General features: G+C 52.2%; 1 protein-coding gene across 5 annotated transcripts in view; it reads left to right on the top strand.

The window, feature by feature from the left end:
* The window catches only part of COL27A1 (collagen type XXVII alpha 1 chain), a 159753-nt gene that overhangs the window by 76208 nt on the left and 56732 nt on the right, over positions 1–26813 (top strand). For all 5 annotated transcript variants that reach the window (XR_004054043.1, XM_030920179.1, XM_030920181.1 and 2 more), the window contains 13 exons: positions 608–661; positions 1318–1362; positions 5428–5481; positions 6785–6838; positions 7467–7520; positions 10025–10078; positions 10246–10299; positions 11932–11976; positions 13552–13605; positions 16138–16182; positions 20874–20927; positions 22819–22872; positions 23111–23164. Coding sequence is in view for 4 of the 5 variants with exons in the window: in XM_030920179.1 (XP_030776039.1) it covers positions 608–661; positions 1318–1362; positions 5428–5481; positions 6785–6838; positions 7467–7520; positions 10025–10078; positions 10246–10299; positions 11932–11976; positions 13552–13605; positions 16138–16182; positions 20874–20927; positions 22819–22872; positions 23111–23164 (675 nt within the window). In the remaining variant the exon portion in view is untranslated. The remainder of the gene's footprint in view (positions 1–607; positions 662–1317; positions 1363–5427; positions 5482–6784; positions 6839–7466; positions 7521–10024; positions 10079–10245; positions 10300–11931; positions 11977–13551; positions 13606–16137; positions 16183–20873; positions 20928–22818; positions 22873–23110; positions 23165–26813) is intronic.

Below are 26813 nucleotides of genomic sequence, written 5' to 3' on the forward strand. Positions count from 1 at the left end.
TGGGAACTCCATTTTTCTCACTTTGGACCAGCTGATCTGATCTGAAGCTCCAACCCGTGGTCCAGGATCCGCCAGCTGGTTGTAGTGTCCCACAGGGTCCATCGCCAACTCTGGGATTTCTGGGATCAACAGCCTCACTTGCTGCCCTTCTCAGAGATAGCCAAGCCTCTGGGAAGCAGGAGGTGCCTCCCCTCATGTAGCCGGAGGAGTCAGAACTCCCATTTATGCCTTCTTTAACTCTTACAGCAGCTCTGGGGGGACAGATAGAGACAGCCTGAGGGTCCAAAATCTTCCAATGAAAAGCCCGTTGTCCCTGATACGGGGTAAAGAATCAGATAGAGGAGAAAAATGTTGAATATGGAAAGGAATGGGGATAGGGAAGGGGCAGCAATCTAGAAATGAGCTTGGGCAGGGATCTTCATGAAGTTTATTCCAGCACTTTAGTGGAGGTCTCCAGATGAAGAACATTCCAGATTCTGAGATCAATCCTACAGAGTTGTGTCTTCAGAAGCCCAGCCCCAGGAACCTTGGGGATTGTTGCCACCACCCAGGCCAGCCTCCTGTGGGTCACTGCTTACAACACCCTCTTCTCTTTCTTCCCCCACAGGGTGACTTGGGAGTGTTGGGTCCAATTGGCTACCCAGGACCCAAGGGCATGAAGGTAAGCAAGGGACGCCCCCCCAATTCAGGCCTCATCCCAAGTGGGCACCCCCGACCCGTTTCATCCCAGAAGGAAGGGTGACCTTAGATGATGCTAGGGGAAGGGAGGATGGCAGGATGCTCAGAGTGCTGCTAGGAGGAAGCTGGGCAGGTCAGGAGCTGTCAGCTCTGGCCCCAGAGCCAGGCATCATCTGTATGTCATTTAGGCCAGGCATCCTCCTCGAGCTGATATGGTTCCAGGCCTCAGAGCACTGGAAGTCCAGTGGGGGACATCACCAGGGCCACAGAAACTACCATGCAAACCATGAACTCAGCTCATCCCTGAGTGGGAAGGGCGTGCAGCAGGAAGGCAGGCCAAGACTGCTAGACCACATCCCAAGGACGACCCAATTTAACCAACATGCCCTTCCCTCCCCATCAGTGCCTTCTTCCTCTGGATTTGTCTGCAGTGCTGTGGTTCACTGCCTCTTCTCATAGCTCCTTCAGTCCACACCCTTGCCCTGTGACATGGGAGTCATTTACCCCCTTTTACAGATGTGAACACTGAGGTTGGGGGATCGAGCAGGGGGTCTGGCAGCAAGTCACGTTTAAGCCAGGGCTCCTAACTCTTGTGGCCTAGAGTTCCATCACAGCTGGCCTTGGGTCTTTGTCTTGCAGGGACTGATGGGCAGCGTGGGGGAGCCCGGACTGAAAGGTGATAAGGTGATCTGAATACTCCCTTATTGCACTGTGGTTTCTCTGCATGCCACCCCCCTCTCCGCCCGGAGGCTGCTGCTGATCTCTCGCCAGGTCCACTCCCCTGCATTCTTCCTGCCTCTCCTCTGGCCTCCCCTAAATCTGTGCTCCCCAGCTTCTTCCTAGTCACTCTGGGGGGGCTCAGGCAGATAGTTCTGGGAACCCGAAAACCTCAGCAGATAGTGCATAAGCAGCTGTTGCAGCAAGCGGGGCAGGTATGTCAAGACAGGGCTCTGAATCCAGAGAGCAGAGCTGAGGCCAGCATCTGTGCTTTGAAGGCAAAGCCACAGAGTAAGGAGTGTGGCAGTGAGGGCATAGGAGGAAACAAATCTACATAGACCACCTTGGCGTGAAATTGGGAACCCAACCCCAGAGAGCGTGCCGACTGGAAATGCGACTCTGAGCCCCTGACCCGCTTCTCCTGCTGCCATGGGGGTGGCTACCCTTGCCGTGTATCCTCTGTACAGCACTGCTGCTGAGCTCTTCCTATCTCACCCTGTGCCAAACCAGAGTTGGAAGTGGGAAGACAGGCCCTGGGGGCCCAGAGTGAAGCAGCATCTGAATACCAGAGACACAGGGCCCAGCACTTGTGCCCTGCTCTGTGGCTGTCTTCCTGCCTAGCCTCTTCAGACCCTTGACAAACCAGGACCCCCAAAGGGGGTGCAGGAGGGGTTTAGGGCAACATTCCAAGTATCCATGAGACATCCGAAGGACTGACTGCTGCTCAGTCCCTCCTGTGGTCAGTTGACACCGCACCTGTCTTCCCCCTACACCTGAGTCATAAGGTCAGGTGCCATGCTGGGTACCATCTGAGTTCACCACATGGATCTACCCATTAATCCTCCTACCCACTGTGAAATAAGAAGCTTGCTTGGGCCGGGCACAGTGGCTCACGTCTGTTATCCCGGCACTTTGGGAGGCCGAGGCGGGCAGATCACAAGGTCAGGAGTTTGAGACCAGTCTGGCCAACGTGGTGAAACCCCATCTCCACTAAAAATACAAAAATTAGCCAGGCATGGTGGCGGGCGCCTGTAATCCCAGTTACTTGGGAGGCTGAGGCAGGAGAATCGCTTGAACCTGGGAGGCAGAGGTTGCAGTGAGCCAAGATCGCGCCACTGCACTCCAGCCTGGGCAACAGTGCAAGACTCCGTTTCAAAAAAAGAAGCTTCCCTGAGGCCACACAGCCGGTAAGTAGAGTCACCTGGCTCCAGAGACCTCAACTGTTAAGCAGAACTAAGGTCAGAAGGTCAGAGCTAGTGAGACTCTGGGAGGTTCACATTTCGCAGTGCCTACGTCTCACAGCTGGAGAAACCAAGACCCAGAGAGAGAAAGAGATTTGCAGGCCCCTGGACTTTTAGAACATTAGAATTGCTGGGTGAAAATGGACATATCCAGATTGTATTATGCAAGCCTATCCCTGGGTAGCCAGCTGGGTGCAATGCCAACCCCAGTCCTTTTTCTACCTGTTTCTACCTCTTCCATCTCCTCCTGCCATGCCCAAGCCTCCAGCCACAACCCACCTCTGCCCGCCCCTTGCCCTGCTGTCTGCTACACCCCTCTGCCAGAGCCCTCCCTCTTTGAAGGGGCTTTCTGATGGAGACGGGGGGTTCCCCACACCTACCTGTTTATCCCAAGGTTTGAGACATCAGTGCTCTGGAAATGTTGAAGTCATGAACGAGAGAGAAAGGAAGCCGGGGAAAATGAGAGTGTAGGCAGTGAGCTTTTTATAGGCCCCTTTGCGGAGCTGGTCTCAGCTCAGTGTTGCTTCAGGAACATGGAAATAAATGTGTTACATGGAACTCGGCTGGCTTGCTGATGGGAGTTGCCTGGGACATTTAGAGAGGTGAAAACTCTGGAAAAAAAAGGAGGAGGAAATTATTTTCATGCCCATAGTTTTTAAGAAAATCAAATGTCTTTAGGGGAAAAAAGAGAGCCGGGGGAGGAAGAAACCCCTTTTCCTTTGGTGGAGAGGAGCCTTAAGGCTGTGTTCCAATCAGCCACGCACACATCCTTGTCCCCTGGCCCTACCCTGGGATGACAGAGCCATCCCTTCATGTTCCAAGGTTGCTCCTGCCTCAAATCCCAGATTTTCCATGACCCATCCTGGACTCAGTCCCACTTACAACCGCTTGGCTCCCTCTCTCAGCCTGGAGGAGCATTCTGGAAGCAAAGCTCCTGCTCCGAGCCCAGCTCCCTCCAAATTCATTGTTCTGATTTCCTAGGTGCCTTTTAAACTTTCCTTGTTTTTCTATTTTCACTCTTTTTTTTCACCCCTTCACTCCTCTCTTGGACATTAAAAAAAAAAAAAAAAAAGGCCGGGCGCGGTGGCTCAAGCCTGTAATCCCAGCACTTTGGGAGGCCGAGACGGGCGGATCACGAGGTCAGGAGATCGAGACCATCCTGGCTAACATGGTGAAACCCCGTCTCTACTAAAAAAATACAAAAAACTAGCCGGGCGAGGTGGCGGGCGCCTGTAGTCCCAGCTACTTGGGAGGCTGAGGCAGGAGAATGGCGTAAACCCGGGAGGCGGAGCTTGCAGTGAGCTGAGATCCGGCCACTGCACTCCAGCCCGGGCGACAGAGCGAGACTCCGTCTCAAAAAAAAAAAAAAAAAAAAAAAAAAAAAAAAAAAAAAAAAAGTCCTGTGGTTCCCCAAACACCAGGATGTTGTACAGGATTTTCCAAATTGGAAAAAACAAAGTAAGTTCAAAAAAAAATTTTTTTTTTTTTTTTCAAATTCTGACTTTTGTTCTACTAAGGAAGTTCTTTTGTTAGGTCATGGCCTTAGCCATGTGTGGGTTTTCTAAGGGTCTCCATTTTCCCGGGTTTTTCTCCCCATTCTTTCTCCTGCTCCCAGGGTTGTAAATGTGTTTTGAATCCTGAGGCCAACAGAGTGTCAGTAATGTCCAAGGTGGAGGGCTGAATAGGGTGAGGTGAGGGCCATGTGAGGTGGTTCCTGCCCTAAGGGGAAGCAGCTCCCAATCTGGACTGCCCGTTCAGAACATGGCTAAAAACAGGGAGGGAGGAGAAGAGGCCTCCAGCAGCCAGAATCAGTGTCACTAAGCCTGTGCAGTACATCGTGTTAGAAGACAAACACCCAGACTTAAGTCAAGACCAATTTACTCGCTGTTTACACATAGTCTTAACAAGTCAGGAAATCTGATTTCCCATGCTATAGCTGATTAAAATAGTTAATTAGAAGTAGATCGGCCGGGCATAGTGGCTCACGCCTGTAATCCCAGCATTTTGGGAGGCTGAGGCGGGCGGATCATCTGAGTCCAGGAGTTCAAGACCAGCTTGGGCAACATGGTGAAACCCCATCTTTACTAAAAATAAAAAAATGAATAAAATAAAAATTAGCTGGGCGTGGTGGCACGCACCTGTAGTCCCAGCTACTGGGGAGGCTGAGGTAGGAGAATCACCTGAGTCCAGGAGGTCGAAGCTGCAGAGAGCCAAGATCGCACCACTGCTCTCCAAACTGGTCAACCAGAGTGAGACTCCATCTCTAAAAAAAAAGAAAAAAAAAATAGACCAAAGCTGCTTGCTAGCACAGAAACCCCCACAGGAGGAGTAAGTGACAGCTCAGTCTGATGGTGAAAAATATCAAACAGCAGATGCAAATACTCTGAAACCACATTGGTGTGAGGCCCTTGCACACGCTGCCCTCACCCCTGTGTGACAATACCAGTTGATGATGAAGAGGCTGAAGGATCAAACACTTCATTTGCTCTGCGTCAGTTCTCCAGGCAAGGCCAGTTGACACTGGGCAGTGGGCAGCTTAGCTTCTGTTAGTGGCGTTTCCAGCCATCCCAGCAGCCCCAGGCAAGTCTGCACATCGGCCAGCTCACCTCCCCCCGCCACCGCCTGCTTTCCTCGCCAGGGACCCGTCCTTTCCTTTCACAAGGCTGCTGCTGGCCGGATCCGACTTGGGAAACAGCCTCGGCACAGCTGTACCTCACCAGGGGGTCTGTGGGGGAGGCTTCCAGAGCCCACGTGGTCTCCATTGTAACCTTCTTTGCTGGTGTGTACTTAGGGTGAACAAGGGGTTCCAGGTGTGTTGGGAGATCCTGGATTCCAAGGAGACAAGGTAATTGCATCAGATTTTCCCCTCCCCCTGCCCCTGCCCCCGCCTTGCTGTTCCCCTGGTCCTGGCTTCCTTCCTAGGGCCCATAATGAGCCAGGACCCACCTGTGAGACGGCTGCCTTTGAAATAATCCAGTCTTCTCCATCCTTGATCCACTTGTCATCTCTTCCTTTGACTTTACAGTGACCTTTTAACTTATTTCTGGGCCCCAGCCTCTTGCTTTCTCTCTTTCTTCCTTGCTGCTACCCAGTTGTTCTTCTGAGGGCAAAGCGGTGCTCTCCGCTCACACACCATCCATGGCTCCCTATTGCTCTCAGAATGACACCCTGGCTCCCTAACCAGACATCAGGACCCCAGTGAGTGCATTTCTCTGATACACTCCTGCTGTCCCCCTTACAGCCCTGCACTCCAGCCCCACCGAACCGCCTGCTGTGTGCCTCTGTACACACACACAGACTGCTACCCACCTGGGACCCCCTCCACCCAGCCTCTCCACACCACCCTGCTCAGAGGCCATTTCCCCACCTGCTCAGAAAGTGGCCATTTCCCTCTCTAAGTGCCCTGAGAGGCATGTCCTCCCCTCGCTGGTGGTGCCACCTTTCTCCTCTGATTTTGGGTGACTTGTGCTGAGTCCCCACCGGACAGTGAGTTCCCTGAGAACAAGGCTCCAGACTGCCCTGATGGAGCTCGGCTCAGGGTCCTGCCCTTGATCATGAATATTTAGGATAAGCTAACTGGCCTTACAAAATGACATATTGACTACGGGATCAAACTGAGGTGGCCTTGACTTCCAGAACACAGCTGTGGGCCTGCTGAGACTTGCTCCCCTTTGCCTGTGTCTGGCATCATGTGGCCACATCTGGAACTCTCCCGGCCAGTCAATGAGGCCCAGATGTTGGCCAGCTCTCCCTCTTCCTCTTCCCTCCCTCCTCACTGGCCTGTCCTGACCCAGCCTTGGTATCTCCGGGTTGTGAACCACAGCAGGCCTGGCTCTTCCCCTACTGGACCCAGTCTCCAGAGTTCCCCAGGCGTCAGAGGCACTGCAGAGCCTGCATGCAGCCTCAGGGTCCCTGATTCTTCCTGGTGAGGACAGGGGCTGCTGTTTCTCGTTAGCATTTCCTGGGGCCCAGCCTATAGGGGTGTCAGGCAGGTGTGATCCAAGTCGAGCCGCAGCAGGGAAAGGAAGGAGCTCATCCTCCTCCAAGGCAGGCATTCTCTGGGCCTGGGACCAGCAGGAGGACTGGGCAGCTGTTCACCTGGCCATTTTCTTCCTCACTAACCCCAGCCTGCTCTGGATCTCTTCTAGGGGAGCCAGGGGTTGCCAGGGTTCCCCGGTGCACGGGGGAAGCCAGGGCCTCTGGTAAGTACCTGCTCCTCCAGCACCCCCAAATCTCACACTCTCTGACTGATCATGGAACGTGGCTGGGGACACCTTCACCTCGAAGGCCTCATTTCCTCCTGCAGCAGAGCTCCTGGGGGCAAGCAGGGCAGGGCAGGGCAGGAATGGGATCTGCTCATTTCACAGATGAGGACACTGTGAGAGGCTCAGTAACTCACCCAGCTTCAGAGGCAGGCCTCATTCGCCGACAAAACCCTGATGAGGATCTGGGGTTCCTGATGCCTTGTAAACAATAGTGATGTTATCAATAACAGCAGTGGCTGTCATTTATTGAGTGTCGCTGTGTGTCTTTCTGAACTTTGTTTCTTTGAAGGCTGCCAGCTACCCCAGGAGTTAGGGAATTAATATTGCTCCCATTTTGCAGATGGGCAAACTAAGATTCCGAAGGTTGAAGTGACTTGCCCAGGGTCCCATGGTTAGTAAGTGCAGGAGGTAGAGTTTGAATGGTAGCTCCTTCTAGTTGTCCAGGCAGATTTTATGCACATGCTCCTGAACTTTCCAACTACCCACAGCCAGGGGGGTAACGCAGGGGGTTCATGGAAGGTGGGGCCCTCACCCCTGCCTCCCTGCAACCTTTTCTCTTCCACAGGGCAAAGTTGGAGACAAAGGATCCATTGGGTTTCCCGGGCCCCCTGGACCCGAGGTATGTGATGCCCCATTTCTCTGTGTCTGGCTGCAGCTGGGACTCGGTCTCGTCCCTGGGAAACTGAGGCCCAGAGACGGGGAAAGACTTGCTTTAGCTCATGCAGGATATGAGAGATGAGGCTGAGAGGAGAAATTCCTAGATCAGCAATCATTTATTTTCCCTTTCTGCTCTTCTGCTCTTACCCAGGGGCTCTCAAAAGTCAATAGGGACAAAAAGCTGGCCTCAGAGTCCTCTGCCAACTTTGTGGCCACCGCAGCTTTGTGATTCATGAAAGCCCTCTGTGCGCCACTGTCTGGGCCCCTCACAGGAGCTTCCCACATTCTCCACTTAGAGTTCCCTCTCCAAGCCCTGGAACTTTCCTAACCACCCACAGCCACTCTGGAACGATTCAGGGCTCAGAGCTTCCCGGTATGGGGAGCAAGAGGTAAATGAAAATTCGGACTTTTGAATGAAGAATGAGAAACAAGGATAGATTTAGCAATTCATATAATAACTCTAGTTGAGTAAGGAGAGAGCCTGAGGGTTTCCGACATGTGTGATCGTTAGCACAGGTAGGCTACACCTGAATGATCAACTCGGAATTCACACGTAATGGAGCAAAGCAAGCTGGCCGGGTTCTCTTTACCCCCACTCTCTTTAGCATGCGTCTCATGTCTAGAAAGCTGGGCTGAGCAGGAGCCAGGGCTATTGTCCCTCTCAGGATCATCGACACCTAGGCCAACCCCAGTTGGAGCCCCCCCACCCACAAATCACTGGCCTCCAGATCTTGCTCACCCATGAGGTCTCTGCATCCAAGACAAAAGTGTGGCTCTGCGGATAGGCCAGACCCTTCCAAGGATCACTTCTGCTATCACTCGGATGGATGAGGAAATGTTTCCTAAAAGCTACAAGTTCTGACTTTCCACTGTGTTGACTTTGGCCACCACACAGTCCTATCTTTAGACAAATGGACTTGGCCTCTTTTCCATGGCCCCAATTCCCTCCTCTGGTCACTGGAAAAAGGCTTTTCTGAGAGTCCGGCTTTCCCAGCATTCTGGCCCATGAGGGTGGAAGGCATGCTCCCTCACATTTATTAGGCACCTCCTGGTGCCAGGAGGCTGTGTAGTGTCCTCGAGATGAGAACTTTCTGAATCACCACAGAGGCACATGAGGGAGATATTACTACAACCAGTTTACAGTTGAAGAAACTGAGTCACAGAGCAGGAGAGTGGCTTCCTCAGGGTTGCTCCGCTATGTAAGAGCAAATAAGGTCTGCTTTGGCCCTCTCCTGGGTCCCTGGACAATTTAGCCATTAGCCTCTCCCATCTTTGTGTTCTGTTTTGATTGGCCGACTCCGTAGCCGGGAGATAGCTCTGCTCAGCTGAAGGCGGAAGCTGATAAGCGCAGAAGCTGATAAGCGTGTCAGCACCCTGCCTGCTTCTTTCCCAGAGACCATGGGAGGGAGCTCCAGCTCTCCAGCACCCGGGTGAATCATCTCTCACTCATCAATGGGTCAGATGCGAGTGAGCATCAGGATTTGCTCAGCATCCCAACTACCAAGTTCTCACTTAGAGATGGGCCCACCCCAGGCAGAGTTCTTTTTCCAGGGTACAGGACCCAAAATCATTTTGCATACAGTTTTTACTGAGCATTTGCAACTTTGCTGGTTCCTTTTAAACTTAAGAACAGCCCTGTAAGGGAGGTGTTACAGGCACCATTTTACAGATAAGGAAGCTGAGGCCCAGAGAGGCTAAGGAACTTGCTCAGGGTTGCACAGGAGGAGGGCAGGGCTCTGGGAACTGCGTAACAGGTCTCCAAATTGTGCAAAGATCACTGTGGGGAGAGGGGGTCCCTGTGCTCTGTGGGACCCTAAGGAGGAGCACGAGGATATTGCAGGGAAGGGAGGTGATTCCGCTTCGTGCGGGAAGAACCTTCTATTGTACAGTCATCCCAGGGGAATGGCCCTCATCGGGAAGCAGGGAGCCCCCATGGGTGGAGTGGGGCAGAGTCTAACACATGTGGCCAGGATGTAGGAAGGACTTCAGCTTACAATGACTGGAGCTGACGTTAATTAAATCAGCGCTTTTCAATGCTTTCAAAGTCACAGCAAACCCAGAAAATCATCCTCTCTGCAGGATTACTGCAGTCAAAAGACAAGACTTCTCAGGGCAAGGCATGGCTGGCTCTGGGGAGCAATGTCCCCAGACACCCATAATTCTGACCCAGTAGCAGCACCAGATTTGAGAAATAATGACCTTCAGTGTGACCTTCCGTGTCACAACCTTAATGCTTTCCTGAACCATCCGGTGTATTGTCTCAGCAACTCTCTGAGGTGTCAGGGCTGGAACCACACACCCTGTTTTAGAACTGAGGACTGTAGGATCAAGGTGGTTAACTGACCTGCCTGGGGTCCCATCCCAGCAGGAGGAGATGGAAACCCAGTCAGTCCCCCTGCAAGACGCATACCTGTAGCACTCCCTTCATAGCCTCCGTGGGTGACCCTGCTCTCTGCTTCCCCGCAGGGATTCCCAGGAGACATCGGCCCCCCTGGCGACAACGGCCCAGAAGGCATGAAGGTAAGTACCTGCCCAGGGCAGCTCCAGTTGGAGGAGCAGACAGCTCTGCAGAAACCACAGGCCTCAAGGGCTGGCTGTCTGGCTTGGAAGCAGGGGGTGCCTTGCCAGCCTGTGATGGAGATGGAGGTGCCGCCTCTGATTCTCCCTTTTTGTTCCCTTCTCCCCAGGGTAAGCCTGGAGCCCGAGGCCTGCCGGGACCCCGTGGGCAGCTGGGGCCCGAGGTGAGACTGTCTGGCCCCGCTCCACTGCCCATCCTGGCCTGATTGCAGCCCCCAGCCTGCCCTGTCCTGGGTACTGAAGACCTTAGCTGGGGCTGGAACCCCTTCAGCCAGGACACCACCCAGGGCTTCCCCAGACTCACCCACCAGCTCATCCTATACAGCTCTGCCCCATGCCCCTTCCAGGGACCTTCTCTGCCCTGCTGTCACCTGGCAGTGTGGCTTCCCCGCACCCTCCCTCGGCTACACCCTCATCACCCCTGGAGTTTTCTTTCCCAGAACTACTGCCAATGCCATGCTCACAGTAGCAGTTTATTAGGACATTAATGGGGGAGTAGGAATTATCAGCCCCATTTTACAGATGAAGCCACTGAGGCCCAGAGAGGAAAAGAGACTCAGTCGGGTCTTATGGTTAGTAGCAGGCAGGGCCACAATGGGAACCCGGGTCTGCTTGAACCCAAAACCCATGACATACGTCCTATGCTGTCAACTCTGTGCTTCCTGGGAGTGGCCTGGGGGCACCTCCAGAATATTACATTGACTTGCACAGTTAGTTAGTGGCAGAGCATCGATCTGCTTATTTATGTGCACTTGATGAAGTGGGTTGGGAAGGGTCTCTATGGGGCTGTTGGAGCACCAGGTGGGCACTAAATGGGACCTGTGCACGAGGCCATCCTTAGCCTTCCTGTGCCCCACTTACCTTAGCTCAGGCGCCAGGCCCCCATGACACACAGCCCTGGGCTGAGGGTGCGGGAAGCCCAGATTTACCGCGACCGCAGGCGGGCATCCAGCTGACATGGATCCCTTCTTGGGCTGGCTCTGGGTCTGGCGGGGTCCCAGCGCTGGCTCTGGGAGCCACCACGTGGAGCTGCTTTCCTGGAAGCTGGGGGAAAGGAGCTGGGGAGTGGCTCTGGAGGGAGCCCCTTGGTCAGGCCTGGCATACCAGAAGGAGTCAATTCGGAGGCTCCCTGAGCCTGTGGGGGTTGGGGGGGACCAGGAGAGTCTCATGGGCCAGAAGCGGGAAAGTAGGGGAGAGGAGGGAACGGCACCAACCACGTGCTTCTGTATACACTCACATTACCACTCAAGATGTATGCCTGCTACTTGTTCACGTCTTCATTCGTTCATTCATTCACCAAACACCCCCTAGACACTGCACCATCCCAAGTGATGTTTGGGGGTGGCTGCAAGAAAGAATAAGGCATCATTGCTGAGCTCCAGGAACTCAGCTGAAGCCACTTACTATACTTGAGGATGATCTTCTCCACTCTGGGAAACTGAAACACAGCGAGGCTGAGGTCTCCCAGTGAGCAAATGGCAAAACTCAGAGCCTACATCTTTGAACTGCAGTTTGAGGCTGTTCCTCACAGCACACAGTGGGGTTTAACTCTGATGCCCAGGACTTCCATGGAGTTGCCATTCACTGGAAGTCACTGTGTAGCCTAGCCTTTAGGCCATGGCCAGTGCAGCCTCTGCCCTGAGTGGGGCCAGGCAGGTGAGCCAGGCATGCTGTTTCTCTTTGTCCAGGAGGGCTCTCCTCCGTCCATCCCTTTCCCTCCATACAGGACAAGATCTCTGCAAGTCCAACTGGATTAACTTTCTCCTTTTTTCCTCTCTCGTGTCTCCCAATTCTAGGGAGATGAGGGACCCATGGGGCCACCAGGGGCCCCTGGCTTGGAGGTGAGTATCACTGGCCTGGGGTAGGTGGCATTCATGGGAGCTGAGCCAGCTGTGCACAGGCAGGGCAACGTGGTCAGTGCTCCAGAAGGAAGTCATCAGTGAGGGCCTTGTACCAGCCAGAGAGAGAACTAGGACAGACCCAAAGGAGAGAGCCAGGAAACTGACTGTCACTGCCCACCCCCTATATGCCAGGTGCTTCATGTCAGTATTTATTCTCCTTGATTCTCCCATGACACAGGATTGCTTTCCTTGGTTTCATTAGAGAAGAGGCAAACGAGAGTGAAGGCTTTAGCTCAACATCTCATAGCCAGGCAGTGGGGACGCCCTGCCTGGGCCCTTAGCCTGAGCCCTCTGCACTCTTCCAAGCTGCCTTTCTGAAGTCACTTGTCCCACACCCCCTTTGATCCCAGCCATTGCATAAACCAGCAGTTCATAAAGTTTCTGGTATCCAGAGATTTTTACACTCTTAAAAATGGTGGAGGACCCGGCCGGGCGCGGTGGCTCAAGCCTGTAATCCCAGCACTTTGGGAGGCCGAGATGGGCGGATCACGAGGTTAGGAGATCGAGACCATCCTGGCTAACCCGGTGAAACCCTGTCTCTACTAAAAAATACAAAAAACTAGCCGGGCGAGGTGGTGGGCGCCTGTAGTCCCAGCTACTCGGGAGGCTGAGGCAGGAGAATGGCATGAACCCGGGAGGCGGAGCTTGCAGTGAGCCGAGATCCCGCCACTACACTCCAGCCCCGGCGACAGAGCGAGACTCCGTCTCAAAAAAAAAAAAAAAAAAATGATGGAGGACCCAAAGACCTTTGTTTGTGTGGGTTACGTCTACTGAGATTAGTAATTAAAACCAAGAGACTTTAAATGTATTTATTCATTCATTGAAGATTAATCATAAGCTCATTTCCTGTTAATAAAAATAATATGTTTAGGAGAATTCACTCTATTTTCCATAGCAAAATAATTGAGTGGAAAGAGTGGTGTTGTGTTGCCATTTTTGCAGATCTCTTTAATGTCTGGCTTAATAGAAGTCAGCTGGCTTTTCAGCTCTGCTTCTGCATTCAACCCACTGACAATATCGTACACCATGCAGCCTCGGGATGATGCCACTTACTTTCACAAGAGTGACAGTGACAAAGGCGAATGACATCTTAGTGTTATTAGGAAAATCATTTTGACCTCATGAACCTTCTGAAAGCGTCTCAGGGACCCCTGGAGTCCTCAGGCCACACTTTGAGGACCACTTGAATAAACCGTTCCCTTCCCTGTGCCCCCTATCATCTGCCAAGTTCCTTCCTTTCCCTCACTCCCTGAAGGCAGGTGTCATCATCCTCATTTACAACAGGAAGACCAGCCCAGGGATGGGGGAGGCTTCCTGGAGTTCATGCAGCTGGAAACCCTGCCTGCATTCTAGGACAGCTGGCCACCTGGTGGACTCAGGGTTCTATGCCCCTGGCCACCAGGGTATGTGGCTCTCTACAGCCATGGATACCCTATGCCAGGTCCTTGGGGCTCCTGGACCCCAGCAATGTTGCCCCTGCCCAGCTTCTCCCACTTACCTCTCTCTCTGTTGCAGGGTCAGCCTGGCAGGAAGGGCTTTCCTGGGAGGCCCGGCCTGGATGGTGTGAAGGTAAGGGGACCTGGAGATCCTTTGGGACAAAAGGAAAGAGGGGGTCCTACATATTCAGGCCCCAATTCAAACCCCAAATCCCATGGCCAGTTGTGAAAAGGGAGAAAAATTGGTCCCCATTTAGAACAAAGTATTGGTAAAAGATGAAAAAAATGGACATAACCTAAGTGCCCAACTGTGGGGGATTGTTCAAGTAGTGGGATATAGTGCAGCCACCCTAGATGGTGTTTCGGGCTATTTTACAAGATGGGAAGATGTCTGAATGTGGGGTGGGGGTGGTGGAGGAAACAGGTTAGAAAAGGAAATGCTCAAGTGTGAGTCTGTTGCAGCAGGGGCTGGGTTGCACCAGTTCTTTTTCTTTCTTTTCTCTTTTTTTTTTTTTTTTTTGAGACGGAGTCTCGCTCTGTCGCCCAGGCTGGAGCGTGGTGGCCGGATCTCAGCTCACTGCAAGCTCCGCCTCCCAGGTTTACGCCATTCTCCTGCCTCAGCCTCCCAAGTAGCTGGGACTACAGGCACCCGCCACCTTGTCCGGCTATTTTTTTTTTTTTGTATTTTTTAGTAGAGACGGGGTTTCACCGGGTTAGCCAGGATGGTCTCGATCTCCTGACCTTGTGATCCGCCCATCTAGGCCTCCCAGGCTGAAGTGCAGTGGTGCGATCTCGGCTCACTGCAACCTCCACCTCCCAGGTTCAACCGATCCTCCTGCCTCAGCTTCCTGAGTAGCTGGGACTACAGGTGTGTGCCACCACACCCAGCTAATTTTTTGTGTTTTTAGTAGAGACGGAGTTTCACCATGCTGGCCAGGTGCGGTGGCTCACACCTGTAATCCCAGCACTTTGGGAGGCTGAGGCAGGCAGATCGTGAGGTCAAGAGATCGAGACCATCCTGGCCAACATGGCACCCTGTTTCTTTACGCACAGAGCAGAGGCTAGAAAGTGGACAGGGATTATCTCTGGGTGGTGGGACAATAGGAGATTTTCATTTTCTTTTGTGGACCTCTATATTTTCCCTATTCTGCATAGTAAATAGATAGTACATATATTAATAGGGTTTTTAAAAAATATTATCAAAAAAGACCTGGCCCAAGGTGGGAGAGTAATGATCCTCAGCCCATGGGCAGCCTCACTTAATAGTTTTCCAAGGACTCTCCTTGAGTTGGAGTTTCCCAGCCATTCTGGGCAAAAGATTGTCGGGTCCAGATTACAGATGGGCAAACCCACAGGAGGTTAAGACAGAGCCGGGGGAGCCCAGGTCATCCATAGCTCCTTCCCTTCTGGGGAAATGGCCCACGCATCTGTCCTGGTCCCTCTAGTTTTCATGAGGTCCGGGGAGGAGCTGAAGGGGGAGGAGGCTCCACCCAGGCTTGCAGTAAGCCACATCCATGTATGCACCAAACTCCTGGCTAGCCCGAGCTCATGTCCTGCCGTCTGAGGTTTCGGCCTCTCTCCCTCAGATACCAGTTGGGTTTCTGTGGTGGGAGTGGTGACATCGCTTTTGTGGATTTATCCCACAGGTCTGCTGTGGGGAGACCGGGGCAGCTGTGGCCGCCTGAGGAACAGGAGCCACCTCAGCATGGGACAAAACAGACAGACAAGGCCGAGATAGGCCACCCAATGTGAAAGTGGGACAGAGCCTTGAAGACAAATGAGTCTGATTTCCCTTCTTTATAGCTGGGGAGGCTGAGCCCAGAGCAGAGATGGGACTCACCCCAGCCACCTGTGAGCTGGTGGCAGAGCTCTGGTGTGCTGAGGTCTAGGATCCTGGTGCCCTGACGTCCCATTTCCCTGCTCTTCCTGCGATAGAACAGCCTGATGCAGTGGGAATAGGCATTTCTTTTTTTTTTGACAGTCTCTCTCTTGTCACCTAGGCTGGAGTACAGTGGTGCAATCTTGGCTCACTGCAACCTCCACCTCCTGGGTTCAAGCAATTCTCCTGCCTCAGCCTCCCAAGTAGCTGGGATTACAGACATGCAGCACCACACCCAGCTAATTTTTGTATTTTTAGTAGAGACGGGGTTTCTCCATGTTGGCCAGGCTGTTCTCAAACTCCTGACCTCAGGTGATCTGCCCACCTCGGGCTCCCAAAGTGCTAGGATTACAGGCATGAGCCACCGCACTTGGCTCGGAATGTGCATTTCAACCGGGCAGACCAAGGTTTCGGTTGTAGCCCTACTTCTGGCTCACTGTGTGACCTCAGGCAGGTCACTTCACCTCTCTGGGACTCATTTTCCACCTCCACAAAATGCAGTGGGCTTCTGAAGGACCTAGATGAGACATACACATCTGGGTGCTGAGTAAGCCAAGGCCCCCTCAGAGGGAGTGGGTGACTAGAGTCATGTCTGCTTGAGGTTCTGTCCAAGTACCCCTTTGACTCTGCCCCATTTGTTGGGGGTCTCCAAGGCCACACACTGGAGATAAGGTCCCTGGTTCATCCCCACCAATGGCAACTAAGGCCAACAGGCCTGGGACTTCCCCAGGAGGTCTAGACTTTCATCTCCCATCCTAATCCATCCTCCTTTTTGTCTCTTTGCAGGGGGAACCAGGGGATCCTGGTCGGCCGGGGCCGGTGGGAGAGCAGGTTAGTTAGCAACGGTCTCTGAATGAGTGGCTCCATTTTTGGGGGCCCTTACTCTGTGCCAAGCCCTTTGCCCAGCATCCTCCAGGCACCACCTCGTGTAATTCTCAGAACAACTCCCGAGGTAGGTTCAGTCCTCTACCCCTTTGATGGATGTGGACGGTGACCCTCAGAGCGGGGAAGTCTCGAAATGAGAAATGAGATCAGAGTCATGACAGCTTTTTCTCACAGCCTGACTCTACACACAGGTTTTTGGTGCATTTGCCCAAAGAGGTTATGTGACTGCTCCCCCAGGACATTAAAACTGGAGGAGCCCTTGGCAGTTGTTGCTCGTGTTCCCATCAGCTTATAGATCAGGAAGCCAAAGGCCAGAGAAGTGTTACCACTTGCCAAAGTCCCTTGGTCTAGGCATCCCTAAATTATATAGAAGATGAAATCCAAACCAGTGGCTCTGGCTGGTTGGTCAAGGTCTGAAGAAGAGAAGAGGTTGCAACTAGTCATTAAAATGGAGGTTTGAGGATCACGACCTTCAATTAAAGTCCAGAGAAACATCTCTGAGTGATGGGCGGACGGACAGCTTCAGTCCTTCCTGCCCAGCCCTGGGGCCTCCTGAAAGCTTAACCTCAGGACTCAGAGGTGGAGAGGTGTTCATCTCCTCCACTCCTTTAAATATGGAGCTCATTCCTGGAAGGGGCTTCCTCAAGCTGGAAGGACTGATGCTCGGGATGGCCATAGAGGAATTTGGCCGCACTATGAAACCCTGTCAGTGGCGTGAGAGTCACACACGATGGGCTTCCTCGCCAGGCCTGCAACATCTGTTGGGGAAGAAAGGAATTAAAGCAGGGGGAGGCCTGGATTTTTGAAATCTTTCCAGCGACATTCGAGCGCATTCTGTGGGAAGCCCAGGAGTTTGGAAAGGCTGCTGTGGCCTGGATATATTTCCTGATTGGAAAAAAAAAAAAAAAAAAAAGGGCAATTTGATCAGCAAATTCAATTTCATAGTTATGCTAATGGTAGGGCCCTCGGGAAATAGATATGCAGGGTCTTGGAAGTCAGAACACAAACATCCTTGGAAATCACTGTATCTAAGAGTCCTAACCATTTTTTGTGCCTTGGATTTCTCTGCCAGGCTGGAAAAGCCCAAGGATCCCCTTCTCAGAATAGAGTTTGTAAATGCATAAAATTAGAAACAAAGGAAACTGATTATATAGAAATGCAATTATGAAAATATGTTAACATTTAATATATTCATATATATGCTTCTTTGGCAATGCATTAAATAATGAGTTCTAGCAGCAAGTGTAACAGCGGCCTCAATTTTAAAGTAATGCCAAGCCTTAGTGATGTATTTTGAGATCTCTGCAGCAATGATGGTAATGTGACATGTCACTTTCTGGGACAGTCCCAGGTCCTTGTAATACTACTGTGGTTTGTTGCCTACACTCATATTTGAGGCACATGTAAATTTCAATTAGAGGTTCATGAAAATAAGAGTTTTAATTTTTTTCCATTCAAGTTGATATACCCTCTGAATTCTATTCATAGAACCTGACAGAGACTTCAGGTTTAGAACCCCCAGATTTGAGTCCATGTTGGTAATCTGGGATTTATGGAGGAGAAGCAGGTTTGACCAAGATCACTAAGTGGGATAGTGGCAGAACCAGGCCCAGGAGGGGTGGGAACCTCTCCTGGAGCAGCCCAGGCTCATTTGGTCAGCAGAGCGCCCAGCTTGCTGCCCAGGCAGCTTGGACAGTAGCAGGAAGGAGGCAGAGCTGGAACCCTGTGGCTGCTATAAGGCACATGGAGGTACCATGCCAGCCATTCCCTTGGCCCCCACCCCATGTGGTCACAGTGAAAGGGCAGGCATTTTCTGTTCACTGCAGAACCAGAGGATCCCTGGGAAAGTACTGAAGCTCACACCACGGGACCTCCTTGTAATCATAGTATTGGGTTGGTGCAAAAGTAATTGCAGTTTTTACCATTATAATGGCAAAAACTGGGATTACTTTTGCAACGACCCAATAACAGTGACATTCATTAGTCACCTGTTAGGTACCAGACTCTGTGCCAAATGCTATCTATGCAATCGTCTATGGCAGTCAGTATTACTATCCTCATTTTGCACATGAGGAAACTGAGGCTCTGGGAAGTTAAGTAACTTGTCCAAGATCTCACAGGCAGTAACATCACTGTCAGAGGCAAGATTGACACTGAGGTCTGCTGGGTTCCCAATGCCTGCCTCGAGGGCTGAAAACTCTCTGACCTCCTGAGCCCTGGCATGTCTCTAACAGAGCACAGACTGCTTGCCAGGCCCTGGTTGAGGTGCTGGGGACAGGGCATGGGTCTTGCCTTCAAGACGCCCCATCCAGGGGCAGCCACACATGTAAACACATCACACTGAGCTGTCTAGTGCAGCTCAGTGTCCATAGCCCTTTCATTCTCAGTTGCATCCCCAAGGCCTAGCATATGAGAGGAGGAAGAAAACCTCCCATGGCAGACAATGGCCCTTTATCTGTAGGCAATGTGAGGACCAGGCTAGCCTCCTCCCCAAAACTGGGGACTCGGATCCTGCCTGTGCAGTGCCCGCTGTGGGCAACAATGCTGCCTCCTCCTGTGCCCGCCTTGCCAACCTGAGAGGAGCCAGCCATGCCCGCAGCTTGCAGAGCTGCTTCTCCGTCGACCTGCCTGGACTTCGGGGCCTGGCCTCTCTGGACCAGCCTCAAGAACAGGCCTGCCAGGATATTCTGGGACAGTACCCCAAGGGGGGTCTCGGGGTGCGGGTTGGGGGATGGGGCACTTGCTGTATGGCTCTTATTCATTAGGATCCTGTTTGGCTTCTTGTTTGAGGTTTATGACCTGCTTGCCTTCCAGGACCCAACATCTCATAAATTTAAAGTAGCTATGAAATTTCTGTTTCTCTGGGCCAGTCGGGCAGGGGCCTTTTAACAGAGCAGTTTTTATTCCCTTCATTCGGCATCCTCTAAATGTCTGACTGCTCCCTTGTGGGAAGCTCAGGCCTCTGTCTTACCCCTGTGCCCTTGTAAAATAAATTAAGAGGGGATGGGAAAGAGCGAACATGTATGAAGTACCTCTACGCATCGTGCACCATCTCCCGTATTCAGAACAGTGCCAGGAGGTAGGGAGGTACCTTTATTGTCTCCCATTCTGCAGATGAGGCTCTGAGAGACTGATTTGCCCAGAACCCACACACCTGAAGACTGAGTGACAGTGACATAGATAAAATGCCAGGTACAGGGCTTGGCACACAGGAAGTGCTCAATACGTTCAAGCTGTTGTTATAATATTGCTATCACTTGGAAAATGCTCTAATTAATTTTTAAAAATTAAGTTATTGCAAAAACCAAATATTTGATTATTTTCTGTGACATGTTAGCTGTGACCTCATACCTAGTACCTCATCCCTCTTACCTTATACTTCAGAAAGGTCTCTGAGCCCAGGGAACTAGAGGCAGGCCCAGGACCTACCATGTGTAGTGCCAGGGTGGTGCTGGGATGTACAGGAGATCCGGGCCCTGTTCACAGCCACATGCTTTGGAGGCCTTGGGCTGGAGGGGAAGGTGCATGGTCTTTGGAGCCACACAACCAGAGCTGCCATCCCAGGCTGCAGCAGCAAGACATGTGTGGCCCTTGCTGAAGTGACCACTTTAAAACTGTCTTTAGATAAGAAAGTGTGGATCTCAGAGGTAACCCTCTCACTGTAGTTGACTGACAGCTGGACCGGCTTTATTGCCTGAGTACGCAACCTCTGGCCTATTCCTGGCCCAAGGTCTCATTCTACTCTGGCCAGGGTTTGGGGGACAGGGAGCGGATTTTATGGAAGAAATCCACTCATCCCTCCATCTTTCCTAATTCACTCTTGGCTGCAAATCTGGGTTCTTCCGAAGCCTCTTCTGCACTCCTGAACCACACAAGGCCCTCCCCACTCAGTTGCATTTTCCTTAGCAGGGAAGAAAGTACGGCCTGAATAAGAAATTGGTGGGCCTTCCTAGGTGACCCCTCTAGGCTGTCCACCCTCACTGCATGTGTGCGTGTTTGCCTGCTCAGGGAGATGGCAAGGGCTGGGGCCACCTAGAAAGACCCCCTGGAACCCAGAGGCAAGTTGTCACCCAGCGGAGTTGAGCAGAGCAGCGGGAGCCACAGCGTGTGTCTGTGTGTGCACCCTTTCAGAAAAAGGCAAGGAGGCCTTTTAGAAGACAGTAAAGAGGCCTCCGCCTCCCTGATTCCAATCAGTTCTCTTGGCGGAGGCTGTTACGGTATTTCTATCCCAGCCAGAGGGTTTGTTTCACTCTTTGAAACAGCCCCAGAGCCCCGAAAGATGGGCACAGATGGCCTCTTCCCAGCTCAGCTTAAGGGCCACCCCCCGCCCCAACCCCAGCTCTCCAAACGTGGCAGCCTCCCAGCCTGCTTCTGGCGCGGGAAGAATGTGTGGCGCTCCCAGGGATGTTGGCAGCGGCCCCACGGCTTGGCTTCAAAATCAGAACCATCTGGTGGAGTGAGGGAAGTCAGAATGGTGCCCAGAGAGAGGCAGCGCTCTCCCCGGCACAGCCGCATGCTGGCTGGGTGACCAGGCACGGGCGGGAGACAGCTGGGAGATGAGCTTCAAGGGAAGGCACAGGCAGGCTGGGTCCCCGGATTCACGTTGTTTCTCTTGCTTTCGTTCATGTGTCTCATAGGGATTTATGGGATTCATTGGTCTGGTCGGGGAGCCAGGAATCGTGGGAGAAAAGGTAAGTGGTATTGAGGGGATAAGATAAACAATTAGAGCTTGTGTTTTGAAATTTTAAAAAGGTGAAGAGGCCCTTTGACCTGGGGATTTCAGACTACCCTCCCCTAGCCTCTCTCCTGACCTGGCATTCTGAGCCTGCCAAGAACCATTGTTCCCTTTCTTGGCATCCCTTGGGGTTCCATCCCTGCCCTCCTGTCATCAGCCTCAAGCACAGTTAGACTTTTGTGTGACAACCAGCAGATGCGTGTGACCTGAGCTCCTCACGGCTGCCCACTGGCCCTGCACAGGGGTGGACGAGAGCAGGGAGGAAAGGATTCATCTTTACAAAGAGGAAGGATGAAGTTGCCTTGCTAAGCCTCTGTTTTAGATGAGATAAGAGAGGCTCAAATAGGGGAGGTGACTTACTCAAGGTCACCCAGATAATAAGTGGCAGTGCTCAGATTTGAACCATTGCCAAAGGTTAGTTACGCTTTGCTCACTAAGACACTCTACCTCCTGTTGGCTCCCAGCTCCCACCAAGGGCCTTGGAGGCACTTGCCTTCCTTTGTATGGGTTGATCCGATCCCCAGAGCCGGCCCTCTGGGAGAACCAATATTATTCCCATTGAATAGATGGAGGAACTGAGGTCCAGAGGGAGGAAGTATCCCCCCAAGTCTGGCCCCGCCTAACTCTCCAGGCTCCTCTTGTGCCTCACTGTATCGCTCTATGTGGCCCAGACCCTCAGGCCTCTGCCTTTCTCCCCCTCCTCCTCCCTCGCTTCCCCCTCCTCCTCCTTCCCCTTCTGCTCCTCCTCCTTTTAAATTCAACTTTTGTCTTGAAATTTTAAATTTAACTTTTTATTTTGAAATAATGACAGATTCACAAGAAGTTGCAAAAAATAGTACCCTTCACCCTGTTTTTTCCAGTGGTGGCATCTTACATAATGATAGCGCAACATCAAAGCCAACTCTGGCCTTCTGCTGTTGCTCAAATGTCCCATGTCCCTTCTCACCTACAAACCATTGCCTGTGCCATTCCCTTGGCCAAATGCACTCTTCCCATCCCCATCTGCCTCCACCCTTTTTGCTCAGATGCTCTTCATTATCCTTCAGCTCTTGGGCCCAGAGGGACTTCCCGAGGGAAGCTTTCCCTGACCAGCTCTGCCCCCAGTGGGTCATGTCCCCCAGTGATAACACTTTAGCACCATGACCCCCACCCTCACTGCACTGTGTCTCCTACAACCCTCTGAGTGCCTTGCTCCATGGGAGCAGGCCTGCTCACCACTGTATATTCAGAGTCTTGCAGATAGTGTCAGACACATAGTAGGTGCTCAATAAATATTTACTGGCTGGGCAGATACAAGAAACAGGGCCTTATAAAAACAGAGCCAAGATTCGAACCCAGAGCACCTACCTTCTGCCAACTCTGCCCAGTGTGTCTGGATTGCTCGAGAGGGAATGAGTTATGTCTCTGATTCTCTAGCATCTCATCTAGGTTTGGAAAGGGGGTGAGGAGAGTGAAAGACACACCCTCTTGCTGTTTCTGCCTCAGCAAGCCTAGCCAATGGGATGCCAGGCCTAATAAGGACCAACATGATGTGGGCCAGGATCAAAGGGGACAATGTAATTAGCGCTTCCTTAATCAGGACCATCCTTGGAGGGAAATTCACTGTGTGGCCCGCTACAGGGGATGCTGAGGCCTTCCGGGGCTTGCCAGAGGTCTTGGCTTCCTCTGAGTGAAATCCCAGATCCCCACCTGGGTGATGTGGCCATGAACTAGGCAGGGGCCCTCTAGAGACCTTGAGCAAACCCCTACCTCTCTTTGAGCCTCTGGATGGCCCTCTGCACCTGCCTCCCACAGAGCCACCCCACAGCCATAGCCGTGACCTGCCTGCATTGCTGTCTCCATCACAGGGTGATCGTGGCATGATGGGACCCCCAGGCGTGCCTGGACCCAAGGGGTCGATGGTAAGGAGTAAGTCTGCATCCTCTTGCCCTCTCCTGTTGCAGCCTTGAGTGACAGCTCTGCTGTCCTCCACCAGCCACTTACCCAAGACGTTCAGAATGACCAGCTCCCTCTTTGTCTGGGGGGCCTAGCTGCTGTCCTCCTGGCTTTATACTGGGGCTGAGTTGACCAAGATGGGACTGAAGGAGGAAGGGGCACCTTCCATAGCTGATTCCTCCTTTTCCTTCTCTCTCTTGGCAGGGTCATCCTGGAATGCCAGGTGGTATGGGGACCCCTGGAGAACCTGGACCCCAGGTAAGCAAAGCTCTCATGATCCCTAAGCTCAAACCACTGTCAGATAAGGGTTAGGTGGCTGGGTGTGGTGGCTAACACCTGTCATCTCAGTACTTCGCAAGGCCAATCACTTGAGGCCAGGAGTTCAAGATCGAAACCTTGTCTCTACTAAAAATACAAAAATTCGCTGGGCGTGGTGACCCGTGCCTGTAACCCCAGCTACTCAGTAGGCTGAGGCACAAGAATCACTTGAACCCAGGGGGCAGAGGTTGTAGTGAGCCAAGATCATGCCTCTGCACTCTGCCTGTGTGATAGAGCTAGACCCTGTCTCAAAAAAGGAAAGAGAGAAAGAGAGAGAGAGAGAGAGAGAGAGAGAGAGAGAGAGAGAGAAGAAAAAGAGAAAGAAAAAAAGAAAGAAAGAAGAAAGAAAGAAAAGAGAAAGAAGAAGAAAGAAAGAGGAAGGAGGGGAGAAAGAAAGAGAGAGAGGGAGGGGAGGAAGAAAGAAAAAAGGAAGGAAGGAAGGAAGGAAAAGAAAGAAAGAAAGAAAGAAAGAGAGAGAGAGAGAGAAGAAAGAAAAAAAGAAAGAAAAAAAAGAAAGAAGAAAGAAGAAAGAAAGAAAGAAAAGAAAGGAAGAGAAAGAAAAGGGGAGAGGGAGGGCAAGGGAGGAAGAAAGGAAAGAAAGGAAGAGAAAAGGAAGAAGAAGAAAGAAAGAAGGAAGAAAGAAAGGAGGGAGGGAGGCCGGGAGGGGAGGAAGAAAGGAAAGAAAAGAAAATAAAAGAAAAGGAAAAGAAGAAAGAAAGAAAGGAGGAAAGAAGGAAAGAAAGACAGAAAGAAAGGGAAAGAAAGAGGAAGGAAGGAAGGAAGGAAAGAGAAGAGAGAGAAGAGAAGAGAAAGAAGACAAGAGAAGAGGGAAAAAGAATAAGGATTAGGGGTTCAAGCCTCAGAATCAGACAGACCTGGGTAGAATCCCAGCTACACCACTCTCTGACTGTAATCCTGGGGCAGATCATTTAACTTCTCTGAGCCTGAATTTTGCTCATTTGAAAAACAGAAAAAATAATCATGGTCATGATAGTGTGATCGTGTGGGTTAAATGGAAGCGTGGGGCTGGTGTGTTTGTTCCTTGGGAGCATTTTGGTTATTAGCAGCATCATTGCTTTTGTCCATTCACTCATTCACTCTGTAGTTGCTGAGCGGTAAGTGCTTGTGAGGAGTTTCAGGAGCTGGGTGAAGGGGCTCAATCTCCACTCACTGCAACCTCCACCTCCCGGTTTCAAGAGATTCTCATGCCTCAGCCTCCCTAGTAGCTGGGATCACAAGCCTGTGCCACCACACCCAGCTAATTTTTGTATTTTTAGTAGAGATGGGGTTTCAGCAGTTCCAGGAGCTGGGGATGCGGCAGCAAGAAAGGCAGAAAATGGGCCCTTCCTTTGGAGCGTGTAGTCTGGTATGGGGGGCAGGGTAGATAGAACCCAATATGTGATGTCTGTTATGGAAGAAGCAGGCACAACAATGGGAAATGCTGGACAAACAGAGCGGAGGGTCCTCAGGGGCCTGGGCTTCTCATGATAACTGAGGAAGCAGGGATATTCCTGAGGCTCTCAAGGCAGAGTGGTGGGAGAGGCTGGGAGCGCTGGAGGAAGGGTGCGGCCAGGAGCACTCAAGTTCAGGAGCCCCTTTTCCTCCCCAGGGGTGATGTGCAGAGGGTGGGGGTGGAGTTGCTCTCATTTGGAGCAGGTAGAACTTGCTTCAGATCCCTTGGTTTCTGCCAATGGAGGATGGAAACTGGGAAGCGGCATTTGCTTCAGCCAAAGCCAGGGCTCAGGGCTGGGAACCCAGTCCGAGGCAGGCTTTGGGAAGGTGGGGAGGGTGTGGGGGTAGAGGGACCAGCCCAGGCACAGATCCGGAGGTGGGACTGAGGGGCAGTGAGCTCAGGTTGCCTGGGTGTCTCCAAAGCCCAGACTGAGCAGTTCCCTGGGGTCAGATGAGGAAGGACCTGGAAGCCTTTCATGGTTTGAACCCAAGGGAAGCTCGCATAAACCTGTTCTCTACTATGATTAGGGAAGCAAGGCCAACTCAGCTCTTACACTTTTTCGTGCACCTACTGTGTGCTAGCATACGCTCCTCCCTGGAGGTACAAAAATGGTAAGAAAGAGATCCAGCTCTTAAGACTCTCACTGTCTAGGGGGCGCTGTCAAGTATAAACATTTTCTCCATCATTAACAGACTTTTATCGAGCACCTACTCTGTGCCAGGCCACACCAGGGGCTGAGGAGGGAGAGGGATGGACTAGTCCAAGGGTGAGAGGCCTGGATATAGGTGACCGTCATCCAGAGGAGAAGGCACCAGCACGGGGGAACTCTGTCCATCCTCATGATTCTTTGGACAAGTTGAAACGTTCTTGAGGAGCACAGTTGGAAGCAGAAGCCAGCACTCTAGGCTCCCAGTGACATATTTTTGCCCTGCTCATGACAAGGAGGAAAAGTCGTATCTGGCCCAGGGCTGGAGGAGCTGGCAATGTGGAAGTGGGACTGTTAGGGTAGAAGCAGGGAGTCAGAGGACCAGCATTCTGGTCGGGGGGCTGGCACGGATTCCAGCTTGGAATGCAAGGGCCCAGCCTCCCTCCCAGTGGTCAGAGATGGAGTGATTGGAGCCCTCAGCATGGGGGGTGCCCAGAGTAGAGCTGAAGCATGAGTGCAAGGTTGCTGGGGGTACATCATCAAGTTCTACCCCTGGCACCCCTGAACCTCAGCTGTCCTGGCCTCAGTCTCCCCTTCTGTCTAGTGGGAGGAGGAAAGCCGGGAAAGGAGTCACTGGGACAAAATGGAAGGCCGGTGGGAAATGGGGAAAGAGTGGGGATATTCAGGCCGACGCAGAGAAGAAGGTGCAGGCCTCTTCTGAATCCCTCGCCCCCCCGGCTCCACTCGCCTCCCACCCCGCCCCATCTCCTCAGTGCTTCCCCCTGTTCAGTGGGTTGACTCAGGCTTGGTGAAATCAGACGGTCACTTGCTGCTGCTTTCTGATCCCAAGGTTGCCATGGCCCCCCGCTGCTATGGTATGGGGCTGGTCTCTTGGATCTCTTGGGGTTCCTCCTGGCCAGCGAGCTGCCCCCAGTGACACTGGGGAAGCTGGCTAACACAGAGGCCCAGAAAACCACCTTCAGAATCAGATACATGGGGGTGAAATTCTGGCTCCCCGACTTGCCAGCTGCGGGATTGTTGGCAACATTCATAGCTTCTCAGACCCTCAGTTTCCCCATCTGTAAGTCAGCATGATGCCACCTGCAGTATGAGATTGTCATGAGAAATGGTGCAGTGCATGATGTGGGGCCTCGTAACCCTTCTGCGTAACTATGGCTTAATGAGTGGTAATAACTATTTGTTAGAGATGACAGTTGCCACTATGATTAGTAAGGCTACTACCATTAAAAGTGACATTTCTGGTGATGTTATTCGCACCTGATTGGCATTTTCCCACTTTATCAATCACTTTCACCTCCATGTTGCCCGATAGCACATTGAGATCCATCAAGATTATTATCCCCATTATTGGGGCTGGGGTTGAGGCCCTGGGACCTGCCCAGGGTCACCCAGTGACCAGAGTTGGGTCTAGCATTCAATTCTGACCTCCTCCTGCCTTGCGAGAGCAGGCAGCTACCTTTTCCTGAGGA

This window comes from Rhinopithecus roxellana, chromosome 16 (genome assembly GCF_007565055.1).
Source record: "Rhinopithecus roxellana isolate Shanxi Qingling chromosome 16, ASM756505v1, whole genome shotgun sequence".
In the NCBI taxonomy this organism is placed as follows: Eukaryota; Metazoa; Chordata; class Mammalia; order Primates; family Cercopithecidae; genus Rhinopithecus; species Rhinopithecus roxellana.